Source organism: Macrobrachium nipponense, chromosome 19 (assembly GCF_015104395.2).
Source record: "Macrobrachium nipponense isolate FS-2020 chromosome 19, ASM1510439v2, whole genome shotgun sequence".
In the NCBI taxonomy this organism is placed as follows: domain Eukaryota; kingdom Metazoa; phylum Arthropoda; class Malacostraca; order Decapoda; family Palaemonidae; genus Macrobrachium; species Macrobrachium nipponense.
In genome coordinates, this window is record NC_061088.1 from 56,276,143 (window position 1) to 56,290,361 (window position 14,219).

At 47.9% G+C, this 14,219-nt stretch overlaps 1 protein-coding gene across 11 annotated transcripts in view; it reads right to left on the minus strand.

Annotated features, from left to right (window-relative positions):
• Positions 1-14,219, minus strand: part of LOC135217153 (chromodomain-helicase-DNA-binding protein Mi-2 homolog) — a 272,789-nt gene that overhangs the window by 191,401 nt on the left and 67,169 nt on the right. For 9 of the 11 annotated variants that reach the window (XR_010315081.1, XM_064252898.1, XM_064252884.1 and 6 more), the window contains exon 7: positions 2,745-2,945. Coding sequence is in view for 10 of the 11 variants with exons in the window: in XM_064252898.1 (XP_064108968.1) it covers positions 2,745-2,945 (201 nt within the window). In the remaining variant the exon portion in view is untranslated. The remainder of the gene's footprint in view (positions 1-2,744; positions 2,946-14,219) is intronic. The other 2 variants (XM_064252891.1, XM_064252877.1) reach the window with 1 other exon arrangement.

Here is a 14,219-nt window from a genome sequence, read left to right on the forward strand (position 1 = left end):
TGGCCCTACCTCAAACTAGAAATCACAGAGAACTGAGGAAAATTGGTCTATGGCATGTATGGTCAACTCTGCATATCAAAACTTCCCAAGGACATGCTGAAAAAGTGTGCAATGGGCTTCAGGTAGATATCCAGGAGTCAGGTTCGTGAGGTCTTTCCAAAAGGCTGAAATAAGGACACTGAAGTCAACCTTGATCTAGTTTCATCAGCAAAGGGTGGCTGGAATGAATGTAAGCAGTGCTGAATTGAAGGCTGGAGCTATGACGTTTGCAAGTTTGTATGAGGTTGTGGACTTAAAGGCACCTGAAGATTGGCTTTTGATTTAAGATTCAACATGGGTTATCTAACAAGCCAACTCCTGGTGAAGCTTTGAATACTTCTGAAAAGGAAACAAGAGGAATTCCAGTTGACAGAAATTCCCTTTGTTCATGTTGATAGGCCAGGTTCATCCAGAAAGGAATCTGATTTCTCTTTGCTGCCTCTCAATGACCAGGACCCTATAAAACATCAAGGTAGAACAAGACCTCAATGATACATAGATGCTGGTGGAGGGAGGGGAGAAGGACTTGTAAACCACCTTTCAAGTCTTTTAAAAGTCTGGCCAACTTATGCTGTTTCAGCACTGCACACACACACGAGAGAAAAACCTCTTAAATTTCTAAGTCTGTTGTTATTTATATCTAAGCAAAATAGGAAAAGTGATATCAGTTACTATTTTCAGTACTCATATACGAGATAAAAAGTAGAGATCAAATGTAGTAGTTTTATGCAGTTTACTAATAGAGTATTTTGTTACAAAAAAAGGAAAATATGCCAGCTGATTGATTGCCTTTTGTATCAAGTTTTCAGTCTAAATTGTAATGGTTGCTGTTTATTTATGAACACATTTAGAGTATTTGAGGTATTGACAAGGTGGGGAAAAAGGTAAAGATTTGTTGTTTTACTCAGGTAGTTTTACTTGACCTTATATGATAGGGCTTTAGAATAGAACAGAATATGGAATTTAGACCAAAGGCCAAGCGCTGGGATCTGTGAGGTGATTCAGCGCTGAAAGGGAAATTGACAGTAAGAAGGCTTGAAAGATGTAGCAGGAGGAAAACCTCAGGTGGAAAGTCAGATGGAAGAGACAGAATATGAACAGAAGTACAGTAAAGGGAATGAAAGAGGTTGCAGCTAAGGGTTGAAAGGGATGCTGCAAAGACCTAAGTAATGCCTACAGTGCACCACATGAGGTGCACTGAAGGCACTAATCCTCTGTAGGGGCCTTGGCTCTATCAACCTGGATAATAAAGTGCTTATTGTACCAAGTTCAACCACACAGCTACCATACGAGCTCTCTTCTGACCATAGTCTTTCCTCTACTTCCATTCCAGTCACTTTAAGTTTTTTTTTTTTTTTTTTTTAACACATTTTCAAACAATTCCTTTCCACTCTGCCCACTCCACTTTTTCAATATTTCCACAGATTTTGCCTTTGAAGCTAAATGTCTCCTATAAAGCAGGCCCCCTCATGGCTTCAAAAAACCAGAGAATTGGCAATCCCATACAAAAAAAAGATTCTATAAACAAAATAGCTTAGAGATGAATATATCCAAACGAGCTAATCTGAAAACTCAAGTAAACTAGCTGGCCTCTCGTTACCTACTCCAACTTGAAGTTACCAACACTGAAAAATACTATAAAGAACTCCCAAACTCGCACTAGAAACACTTGAATGAACAAGGGCAGTGACATTTTCCTAAAAAGGCAAGAACAAGCACTTACACAAAACTTTACTAATATACAGAAAGAAAAACATAGCTACCACTCAAGGTTAACTACCTGTTAAGAATTTATCAATGATTCACTCACCACCTACATGAATTAAGGTCAAACAATAAAAAGATGAGCTAGATGGGTCATTCACTGGCTCATTCTTTCTCAAGCAATCTTGCAGAAACACTCCAAGTTTGTGAAATTATGTGAAGCTATTATCTGCACTGCATCCACACACAAACAATAGTGAGGTAGCTGGTTACAGTGGACCTGCGGATCTATATGACTCATGGATAGAGCTAATAGTGCTACTCTTCTACCTGTTAGACAAGACTACAGTGTCTGGACCATTCAAAGAAACACATGGCCTACATAAGTGCCAGATTTGTGGAGATGAAGACATAAAATGCTGTAAGCCTTATTATTTAAATTCACCAACACCTGGTTAAGGTAAGAGCCTTTTCATTTAATCCATACTAGTATTCTGAATTTTATATTTCCAGTCATTCATCCGTCCTGATTAAATTACATCTCAGCTTGCATTCCAAAAATAAATAATCATAAAAAAATAAGTATTTAACAAAGAATGATTAATATATACCCTTTGAAGTGTAAGCATGCTCCCACCTCATCACAGTTGCTTAACTGAATAAAAATAACTTAAATCAACTCATAAAATCCATTTTAACAAAAAAGGAACCTTTCAATATCAAGACATGCAGTAAAATTCTATCTTAACCCTTCTTTCTTGACTTTGTATATAAATGTCACAATCACTAATAGCACAATGGTTTACACAATAGCAGTCTTTCAATGAAAGGTACAGCTCAATGCTTGTGCACATGGATACAAAAAGAAAAAAAACCCAGTGAAAGCGTGTAGTAAAAGGTCAAATAGAACTGTAGCTACATGCAAGATTATGTAAGAGCATTGCCAGAAAAAAAAGTCCCTACACACACTCACAAGAGAAAATACATTTCTTGATGCCTACCTGATGGTCAGTTTCATATCCATCTTCATCCTTAGCCTTCATCCGCTTCTTTTTCTTGCTTTTATTGCCAATTTTTGTTTTGGCCTTTTTCTTTGATGTTGTGGTAGTCAATTCAGCCTCATCTTCTGCTTTGTTCATATCTTCAGCCTCAGCTAACATTTGTTCAAATTCTGCATCACTGTCTTGGCTGGAGTCATCCTCCTGAAAGAAAGTGTAAACTACTGGGTACCCATAATCACAACCTTGCACAATAAAATCAAGAACTCTCTCCATAAATGTCAATGTCAAAACATAATTTATAAGATTACCTCAGCACTGTTTTCTACGGCACTTCTGAGAAACGAGAATATCACAAATTCTTGGTAATTTGTATTTTTCCTAGGTATACTTAGTTTGAACTACTTTCGTAGGATAATCCTGGATGTCAATCCGGTACCGACCAGAAAATTCCAGTTATTCCTCAACACCCAGGCCAGGTATACGCCCCGAGGGTCAAAGACCATGTGACCTCTTGACCTGAACCCCAGTTCTTTCCTCGCATATAAGGTTCCTGCCCTAAGATACACAGTGATGGTAGGGAGGGACTGAAACCTCAGTAGTTCGAGGTAAGAGGAGGAATAACCTTGTGGAAGCATCATGTAATGCAACTGTTCGTACTACTAAGTTTATGTGAACCTCTTCAGCTTACCTGAAGATTTGCACATATGCTGAAGGCCCAGGGAGAGAGAGAGAGAGAGAGAGAGAGAGAGAGAGAGAGAGAGAGAGAGAGAGAGAGAGAGAGAGAGAGAGGACTACATTCAAACCAGCACTCATATCCTAGCAATCCTATCTTTGGTGGGGGCTAGATCCTCTGCTGTCCAGCCACCACTGGACCAATCTCGAAGGAATTGAGGGATTTCTGGGTACAGTCCTTAAGGTTGGGCTGTAAAGGTGGACTTCCTGTTCCACATCCCGGCCCTTAGGACTTGACTGACTGCAAGGTTCTTAGAGAACGAGAGAGAGGCCCCCCATACCTCTGATGTCATGGGACTTGGCACCCTGGGAGGGGAGAGGGGGGGGGGGGTTCCTGCCCTTTTATGGGCCCTCCTGATGGTCTCCCTCAACCAGGAAATGGTGTTCTTAGAAAATGCCTTCTTCTCTCGGCCTGTGTTAACGAACAGGTTCTTAATTCCTGAACCAGGCTGTCCTACTGAGGTATTTCCTCACAGCTCAGACTGGGCACAAGAGGAGATCCGCAAGATCTTCCGACCTCGGTAAGACCAGGATCGAGAATTCCGAGAACCTATCGTCCAAAACAAGAGGGGTTCTGGGTCTTAGCCACGAAGGAGGGCACATACCAAAAGGTGAGGTCCTTCCACCCTTTCAAGTGGGAGACTTCGTACAAAAGCCCACGTCGTTCCAAGGCCAGCAGGAATACCGTCATGAGTGTCAGCTCTCTATCTAGGATGTCCTTGAGAGGCTCATATGGCAACTTCCTAAGAGTGTCTAGTACCCTTCCAACATCCTACTGTGGGGCCCTCATGGTGCTGTGGGGGGCACTCTTGCTTGAAACTCCTAATGAGCATCGACAGGTGTCTGGAGTTCCCCAGATCTATTCCCTTCAGGAGGAAGACTTGGCCCAGTGCGACACTGACTCCCTTCACGGCTGCTATGGGGATACCTATGTCGGGCCTCAGGTGTACCAGGAACTCCGCTATGTGGGGGAACCTTGGCCTGCAGGGGCTTGAGGCCCCACTCTCTGCACCAGGCCCCAAACACTTTCCACTTGGCATGGTAGACAGCCACGGAAGACTTCCTCAAGTGCCCCAACATCTGAGGGGCCACCCTTCAGAAGTCCTCCTCCTTGCTCAACAGTTGCTCGATAGTCTCAACCCGTGAAGTAATAGGGCTGGCAGGCCTTCGTGGTACCTCTCGAAGTGGGTTTGCCTTAGAAGGTCCAGCCTGAGAAGTTCCCAAGGGCCTAGAATGGTTAGGGCCAGGAGGTCCAGGAACCGCTCCCTGTCTGGCCACATGGGGGCTACTTAAGTTATGAGTTTCCTTTGAGCTCCTCAGCCAGTTGAAGACCTGCCTGAGCACCCCGAAGGGAGGTAATGCATACAAGTCCAGGTCGTCCCACAGGTGTTGGAACGTGTCTTCCCAGGCTGCTGTTGGGTCAGGGACCGGGGAGCAGAAAACTGGAAGCTTGGCATTCAGGCTTGTTGCAAACAGGTCCAGCGAGAGTGAGCCCCACATCCCGATCAGTTCTGCCGCTACTTCGGGGTGTAGGGGCCATTTCGACCCTCACACCTGGCCCCTCTGCTGAGCCCGTCAGCGATCACGTTTCTTTTCCCAGAATAAATCTCGTCGTCAGGGAGGTTCTGATGCTCGTGGCCCACTCTAGGATGGTCTCTGCCAAGTCACATAAGTAGCGAGATCTCAGCCTCCCTTGCTTCCTGATGTAGGCCACTACTGTGGCGTTGTCACACATCAGTGCCACTGCTCGGTCCCTTATCAAGGGCTCAAAGGCCAGGAGGACCCTCAGGATCGCCAGCAGCTCCAACCTGTCGATGAGGAGCTGTCTCTCCTGCTCCGACCACATCACTGCCTCATTTCGGACTGAAGGTGGGCCCCCATCTCTCCTTCGAAGCGTCCATGAATAGGAGCATCTCCGGAGGAACGCATGAGAGCGACACTCCCCGGCGGGAGTTCGACCTGTCCAGCCACCACCGGAGAGCTTCTCCTGTGGACAGCAAGGGGTTGATGAGTTTCGGAGGGGGGGGGGGTCCACCTTCGGCGATCACCCCTTCTCTAGGTTCCATTTGATGGACCTCAACTTCAACCTGCCTTGGGGCACCAGTTTCTCCAAAGGAGCCTCTGCCATTCCTGCTGGTTGGATGGACTGGGAATTGGAAGTACATGTCCTTGAGGTCCAGGGACAACATTAAGTCCCCTTCCGTCAAGGCCGCTAGGACCGATCGTGGGGCTTCCATCTTGAAGGGAGTCTTGAGGACGAACATATTCAGGACGGACAGGTCATGATCGGCCTCCACCCCCGAGGCGACTGAAGAACCCAGGGGAGTGGTCCACCACCTGCTGGAGGGCTCCCGTCTCCAGCAGTGACACACACTCCAGCTGTAAGACCTCCCCATGACTGGGGTCTCGGGCTGAAACGCCAGGCTGTCCGGCTCCCCTGTCAGGGGAGGCTTTCCGTCTAGGAAGGGGATCCTGTAGCTGTCCCTGAGGACCTGGACAGTCCTGGGATTTGGCCCTGTGATCCTTCCAGTTCTGCCAATGACTCAAGAGGCAACCCCCACCCCCCCGTGGTGATAGGCAGGGTAGGGGGCCTCAACTCCTACTTCCTCCTGGGGAAGCAGCCATTCCGGCCCCTCTGGGAAGGCAGCAGGTTTGAGTCTGAACAAGGTAGAGGGTGAGGCAGGGGCCCTGGAAGAGGGCTGAGACCCTTGTGCTCCCCATCCTCCGGAGGTCAGCTCTAGACTGGTGGAGGAGGAGGTTGCCCCGTGCCTCTGTTGTTGCCTAGGCTTGGGGGGGCTCCTGCGCTGTGCAGGCTGCCTATAGGAAGAGGCCCTGTACACGACGGAGTCCTGGCTGGCCTTCCTCTACTAACTGTTCCGGAGAGAGGGACTCCCCAGCCACCAGGGAGTTCCTCAGGGCCTTGGCTTCTCTATCAGGGAGGCTCGTGGGCAGTTTGGCCAAGACGGCATCCCCCCTGAGAATCCAGTTGGCCCACTGGGTGATATGCTGGGTTGTCAGGAAGCCCATGGACCTCTCTCTGGACAGGACCAGCTCCTTGAACTGGGCTAGATCCATCTCATACTGAAGATCGTGGTCCATGGCGAAGAAGCGGACCACTGACCCGGACCACAGGTTGAGCCAGGAGACGACATGGATCGACATCCACGCCATGGCCTCCTGCTGGGAAAAGGGGACGGGACCCGCTAGAAGCTTCTCCTCCGAGAGTCCAGGGGCGAGGGAGGTTTCAGGGAGAAGTTTCAGGGACCCATGCGACCTCAGGGAGTTCTTGGGCCCTGTGATCACCTGGTCCACTTGGGCCAGGTCCTAAACCGTATTGGTAGCTTGGGGCAGACTCGCGGGCGCTTGGACTCTGGCTGGCCCCCGAAAAGAAAGTCCACCACTAAGGATTTCTTGGCATCCAGAGGTAGGTTGGGTTTCGCCATGCGATCCGGGACAGTACCCGCCTAAAGTGGACCCCTCATCCTTGGGGCCTTGCCCTTCCAAGGCGCTCTGGAGGTCCTCCTGTATGAAGGCTTCGTCCTCGAAGTCCTCCAAGGGCACAGAGGAGCCAGCCACGGGAGGAGGGGAGAGGGGCGGCAAAGGCGGGCGGCTCTGACCAGGGGCCTCAAGTGGGAACTGGAGCTCCTCCAGGGGAAAAGGTTCTACCTGTCCCAGAGGGGCCTTCATGGGACACCCTCCGGACTGGGTTCAAGCTCCACCACGTCAGTGGGGTGGGCGGGAGTGGAGGATTGCTACTGGCGGGAGCCTGCTCGGTCTTCGCAGACACCAAGTGGCCTACTGGAACCAGGATGGGATCCACTGGGACCACAGCGGGAACAACTCGTGGCCGCGGAGCACCCTCCTCTTGAAACCGTCATGGGAGCCACAAAATTCTTGGGGACCTAGTGGTTGGTAAGCAGTGTTGCCTGCGGCAGGACCTGTCCCAGCGAGGGACGGCTGCTGCTCCTACTCCAACTTCTACGGTCACAGCTACGACGGGGAGAGCGGGAGTAGCGCCCTGGGGAGGAGAGGAAGAACCCACTCGACTCCTCCCACAACGGCGGCTCCGCTTGGCTCTGCATCTCCTATGGGAGGATCTGCAGGAAGACAAAGAACTCAAGGAGGACCCATCCCCGAAGAATGGCATCTCCTCTTGTCCCTCCTCCGGCGACGCCTGGCCCGGGGTGAGCGGGTAGGATGTCTGGAGTGGGCCAGGGAGCGTCCGCTGGGGGTACTCCATCCTGGGGGCCTGCTCTAACCGAGGGCGAGGGAGGTTCCCAGAACGAGAAAACCTCCTGTTTCAGGGGGGATCTGCCTGGGGTACAGGGGGTCACAGACCACATCCTGGGGGGACCTCCAAGGACTCTGTCGGCTCTCGACACCTCCTGGGGAGTGGCCGGGATGGCGGAGGAGGATGAGGACAGGCTGATGGGCATGGCCGGAGGCATGGACGGAACTCACTGCTGCAGGGCGGCCTTCTCTAGCTGCCGCAGGGCTGAAACCAGGGCATCCACCTACGGGACGCCCTGCAGGCTACAGCGGGACCAACAATCCTTCAGGATGGTGTCATCCCTGTGAGGTACAACCTGCAAAAAAAAGAAAGAAAGAAAAAAAAAACTCCTCAGGCCCCGCACTGGATGGGGGCACGGCAACGGATGCACCTAGGTCCCCTCGCTAGGAGGGGACAGGAGTTGGTGACTTTGGCAGGGGCGTGGGTGAAGGAGTAGGACCACTGGGCCCCCAACTGCCGCTCCTGCTACGAGGAACTTCCGATGGGCATTCTTAGTGGGTGACCTATTCTTCTTTTTCATCTTGGTGAAGGCTAGATCCCACTGGTGGTCTGTCCAAGAGACGCACTCTCCGCATGTGGAATCCCGGGAACAAGGACAGCCATGGCACTTGTTGCACAAAGTGTGGGGGTCTATCTTTATAGGAGAAAGAAAGGCCCCACATGCCCTGCCCTCAGGTCCAGGGCAATGACGTTGCGGTACTTTTGTGTTAGAAACACACTCACACAATGGAGGGAAAAAACTAATACACAAAGGATACTGGTAAACAAAGGAAAACGGGCTGATAACCAGACAGTGAGCTGGTGTGTGTTAATGCGACAGCGACCAGGAAAGAACTGGGGTTCAGGTCAAGAGGTCTCATGGTCTTCAAACCTCGGGGCATGTACCTGGCCTGGGTGTGGAGGAATAACTGGAATTTTCTGGTCGGTACCGGATTGACATCCAGGATTCTCCTACAAAAGTAGTTCGAGGTAAGTATACAGCGTCAGAACAATTTATGATTTCCTCTATGTTCCAAAACCAATTGCATTATTTACAGAAATTTTGTTTACTTCTGTTTACACTTAATTGCATGTTAATTACAAAATTCCTTACAGAAGTTTGACATAATTGATTTACTCTAGATATTTTCAGACTTCCAGAGTTGACAACGATTACATAATTTTCCCGTGGTAATGCAGGTGTGCATCAGAAATCTGGTTTTAAGAGCAATTATATATGTTGGCCAAAGAAGCCAAGAGAGCAGCCCACAGAAGGAAACCCTGACATCCCCCTTGTTGTCTCAAGCAAATTGGAGCTAAGTTTTCAGTTCGCAGGAATTCCTTTTCATATTAGCTGGAGGCAAGGAGCCATTCCAGGGAAAAGACTAAGTTAAGTAGTGTCAAGCCAATGTACAACTTACGGTCACTTACGGTCACTTACGGTCGCCAAGTAAACTTGATCGTGTGCAGGCAGTGAATGATACTTTACAACAGAATCTTTTGCTAGGGTGTTTAAATCAAACTATTATAAAGCCACAGTTAACAGCTATCCTATCACACACTGTGAGACAGTCAAGTTATTAAGTTTTGATTTGCAACAAAACTGCCATAGCATATTTAAAATATACTATACTGGAGATGGATATTCTGGATATGACTCTAATCTGAGGAAAGATGCAGACACAAAAGTTTCAAGCAAAGAAGCAGCTTTACAGCTATAAGCAATGATTGCTACTGCAGTTTCTCGGTGATAGTTTTAATGTCTCTTATTTTCAACTCAAACTAGGAAAATTGAGTTTTCCTACTTTAACAGTCGTTTCAACTGGAGGTTTGGCACACCTGACCACTCTTCCTAGAAATGAGAATTTTAAAGAAGAGGGGTCTAAGCCTGTGAGAGGTTAGAAATGTGGGTAGGTTGCACCCAAAAAAAAAAAAAAAAAAAAAAAAAAAAAAAAAAAAAAAAAAAAAAAAAAAAAAAAAGTTTTATTTTTAAGCATTTATTCACATTATATTGCTTCCAAACTATGTACAAACAATGGCTAATTATGCTTATATTATACCTAGAGCTTGGGTATCAAGGTAATTTAACACTGGAAAGAAAAATCTGTGGGAAATATAAAAACTAAGGAATGTAAGGATAACTAATGGTATCTCAACCATCACCCACTTGAGATTACAGTGGTACCTCGACATACGAAAGTCCCAACTTACGAAAAATTTAAGTTCAAAAGCAAATACGTAGATTACGAAAGGTTGCTGCTGTAAAGTCCTGAGATTCGCCCAGACCACCGAGAACAATTTTAAAACTCGCGCGCCGCCTACTAAGTGCCTCCATCCTCCCAATCTCCCATTGGTTCTTGATGCTAGTCACCGCCATAAGATCCTGCTCTCCTATTGGTCAGCATCTCTCCCATCGTGCTCTACGTAAAGGCCTTCTTCGGCCACTGCTTCGCACCAGCGTTATCGTACGTACGCGGAATTTGTTCGTTCAGGTATACGATTTCATTTGTTAACATAAATTCGTGGTAGTGATTTTGTTGTATTACTTTATCGTGTTGTGTGAGAACTTAATTAGTATACTACATAATTTAATTACGTACAGTATAGTCATGGGTCCCAAGAAAGTTTCTGATTAAGCAGAAGGAAGCCATCAAAGCAGCTACACCTTCCAAGGGCGTGACTATTTTGTCCAACAAGAGGAGCCACGTGCACGATGAGATGGAGGCTGCTTCTTGTATGGATAAGCGGAGACGGTAATCTCCCACAAAGCCAGCGCTATTTTCAGCGATTTGATTGCCCAGGCGGAAGACGACGGAGGAGAAGGGACATCGACGCCAACCCCAGACTTCAAGGCTTCTCATGGGTGGTTTGAAAAATTCCAGAAACAGACTGGCATCCATTCAGTGGTGCGGCATGGGGAGGCTGCCAGCTCGGACATGAAAGCGGCCGAAGCCTTTATTAAGACGTTCGACGAGAAGACGATCAATGAAGGCCACAGTTCTCAGCAAGTCTTCAACTGTGATGAGACTGGCCTTTTTTAAAAAACGCCTCGTCGGACGTACATCACGCAGGAAGAGAAGAAGCTACACGGGCATAAGCCTATGAGACGGGCTTACGCTCACACTGTTCCAACGCCAGTGGGGATTGCAAGGTAAAGCCCCTACTTGTCTATCATTCGGAGACTCCTCGAGCCTTCAAGGCCCACAAAGTGCTTAAGGAGAAGCTTCCAGTGATGTGGAGGGCTAATGCAAAAGCCTGGGTAACTAGACTTTTGTTCATCGAGTGGGTAAATCTGTGTTTTGGCCCGACAGTGAAGAAATTCTTGGAAGAGAAGCGCCTCCCTCTGAAATGTTTGATATTGTAGGACAATGGCCCTGCTCACCCTCCTGGCCTCGAGGAAGATATCCTAGCGGAGTATTCTTTCATCAAGGTTCTTTATCTTCCTCCTAACACCACCCCTCTCCTCAAGCCCATGGACCAGCAAGTGATATCAAACTTCAAGAAGCTGTATACGAAACTATCTTTTCAAGAGATATTTCGACAACACCGATACCACAAACCCCACCTTGCGTGAATTTTGGAAGGAGCATTTCGACATCGTCATATGTATCCGACTCATTGATCAAGCTTGGCAGGAGGTTTCGAGGCGAACCTTGAATTCTTCGTGGAGGAAACTCTGGCCTAATGCCGTAACCGCCCGAGACTTCGAGGGATTCGACGTGGGTGAAGCTGGTGCAGATTCAGAAACAGTTTTGCAACCAGATCTTGACGAGATTGTTGCACTCGGCAAGTGCATGGGGCTGGTCGTTGACGAGGACGACATCAATGACCTTCTCGAGGAGCACCAAGAGGAGCTTACGACAGATGACCTGAAGGAGTTGGAGGCCAAGCAACATAACGTCGTTCAAGAAGAGTTCTCTAGCAGCAGCGAGGAGGAAGAGGACAACCCTATGACAACAGGTAGAAATTAAGGATGCTCTAGCTGCTTTTCATAAGGTGCAATCATTTGTGAAAAGAGACACCCCGAAAAGGCTTACACAGGTTGTATGCTTGCGCAGTTCGATGACGTTTGCCCGAGTCGTTTCAAGAGCATTGTGAAAAGCAGGCAGAAGCAATCTTCCTTAGATAGTTAATTTTTAAAGAGGCCTTTAGTAGGAGTAAGCAAACAGGAAGATACAGTAAGTCCTCGGGTTACGCTGGTCTCGACTTACGATGTTTCGTGGTTACGAACGCGCCCCCATAAAAATATAAAAAATAATATTTTGCGTCGTTCCGTCTTACGCGGTTTAGCGTCGTAAGCAACGTAAACAAACGCGAACTAGTTCCGGGCGCACGGCGGAAGAATACGCTTTGTGGGGGAGAGGACGGCGTCGCTTCGCTACGCTCATTCCTCGCCCATACGCCATTTTGGTTGTTTACACTGCCTCTCTCTCCCTCGTGTTGTATCGTTTTTGTAACTTTTTGCTCTTTGTTATGGCTCCCAAGCGCAAGGCGGACTCTTCTGATGGTAGTGCATCGAAAGAAAAGAAAGAAAGGCCATCACCATGGAAATTAAAGTGGACATTATAAAGCGATCTGAGAAGGGAGAAACGCCAACAAACATTGGCCGCTCGCTTGGCCTTAGCCGTTCGACCGTTGCTACCATTATCAAAGATAAAGAGCGCATCGTTGAACATGTGAAAGGATCTGCTCCTATGAAAGCGACAGTGATAACTAAGCAAGCGTAGTGTCTAATAATTGAAATGGAAAAGGTTATTGGTGCTTTGGTTGAAGACCAAATCAACGGCGTATCCCAGTCAGCCTTATGGTGATTCAGGAGAAGGCGAAAAGATTGTTTGAAGCGTTGAAAAAAGAAAAGGGGGAGGGAAGTGAAAGTGAAGAGTTTGTGGCTAGTAGGGGTTGGTTTATGCGATTTAAGGCTCGGGCCAATTACCATAACCTTAAATTGCAAGGTGAAGCTGCTAGTGGGGATGAGAAAGCAGCGAGTGAATTTCCTAAAGCGTTGTCTGAGATAATTAAGGAGGGGGGTTATTCTGCTCAGCAAGTGTTTAACGTAGACGAGACAGGTTTGTTTTGGAAACGTATGCCTAACCGCACTTACATCGCCAAGGAGGGAGAAGTCAGCACCCGGTCATAAAGCCAGCAAGGAGAGGCTAACTTTACTTCTTGGGGGTAATGCTGCTGGCGACTTCAAACTGAAGCCCTTGTTGGTGTATCAGGCTGAAAATCCAAGGGCACTCAAGGGCATTTGGAAGGGTCAACTACCAGTAATTTGGAAGTCCAACAAGAAGGCATGGTGACACTTGCAGTGTTTGAGGACTGGTTCGTAAACCATTTTGTTCCAAGTGTGGACGGTATTGCGCCTCCAAGGGTTACCCCTTTAAGGTGTTGCTAGTGCTGGACAATGCCCCTGGACACCCTGCCCAGCTGGGAGACTTCAACCCAATAATGTCAAGGTGGTTTACCTTCCACCTAATACCACGGCCCTTTTACAGCCTATGGACCAAGGAGTGATTGCTTCGTTCAAGGCCTACTACCTACGAAGGACAATTGCTATGGCTTTACAGGCAACTGAAACCAAGAAGGACTTGACTCTGAAGGACTTTTGGAAATCCTACAACATCCTTGATGCTGTAAAGAACATTGCTAATTCCTGGGAGGAGGTTAAGCAAACAAACATGAATGGTGTCTGGAAGAAAATTTGTCCTCAATTTGTGAATGATTTCCATGGGTTTGAGGACACAGTTCAGCTAGTTGTCAAGAACATTGTTGCCCTGAGTAAGGAAATCAATTTGGAGATGGAGGTTGATGATGTTACAGAGCTGCTGGAGTCTCATGGCGAGGAGTTATCTGCTGAGGACCTGATACAACTGGAGAAGCAGATGATAGAGGAAGAAGAAGAAGCACCCACCCCAGAGCCTAAGGCTTTCACAAGCAGGACTTGATAAGAGGTTTTGCAGAGTTGCAGCAAGCGTTGTCAACTTTTGAGGCTCAGGATCCCAACTTGGACAGGTTCACTAGGGTTTCCAGAGGCGTCATGGATTTGATGCAGTGTTACAAGGAGATCTTGGATGAAAAGAGGTCGCTCTCTGTTCAGACTAACCTGGAGCAGTATTTTAAGAAGGTAGAGAGGCCTGCAGGAGATCCTGTACCCTCTACCTCAGCTGCCTCTGCTAATCCAGACTCGCCTGCCCCACAATCTCCAGCACCTTCTGAATGTTCTGCTAACCCAGACTCACCTGCCCCCAGTATCTCCAGCACCTTCTGTAGGTTCTGCCTCACCTAAAGACTCAAAAACCTGCCCCAACCCCCAAACAATCTTCCCAGTAGTATGTTCTGCCTCACCTCAAGAATCACCTGCCTCAGCATCTCCAGTACTAGTATGTTCTGCCTCACCTCAAGAATCACCTGCCTCAGCATCTCCAGCAACTTCTGGAGGTTCTTTTTCTCTTCACTAACCTCCCCCAGTCTCT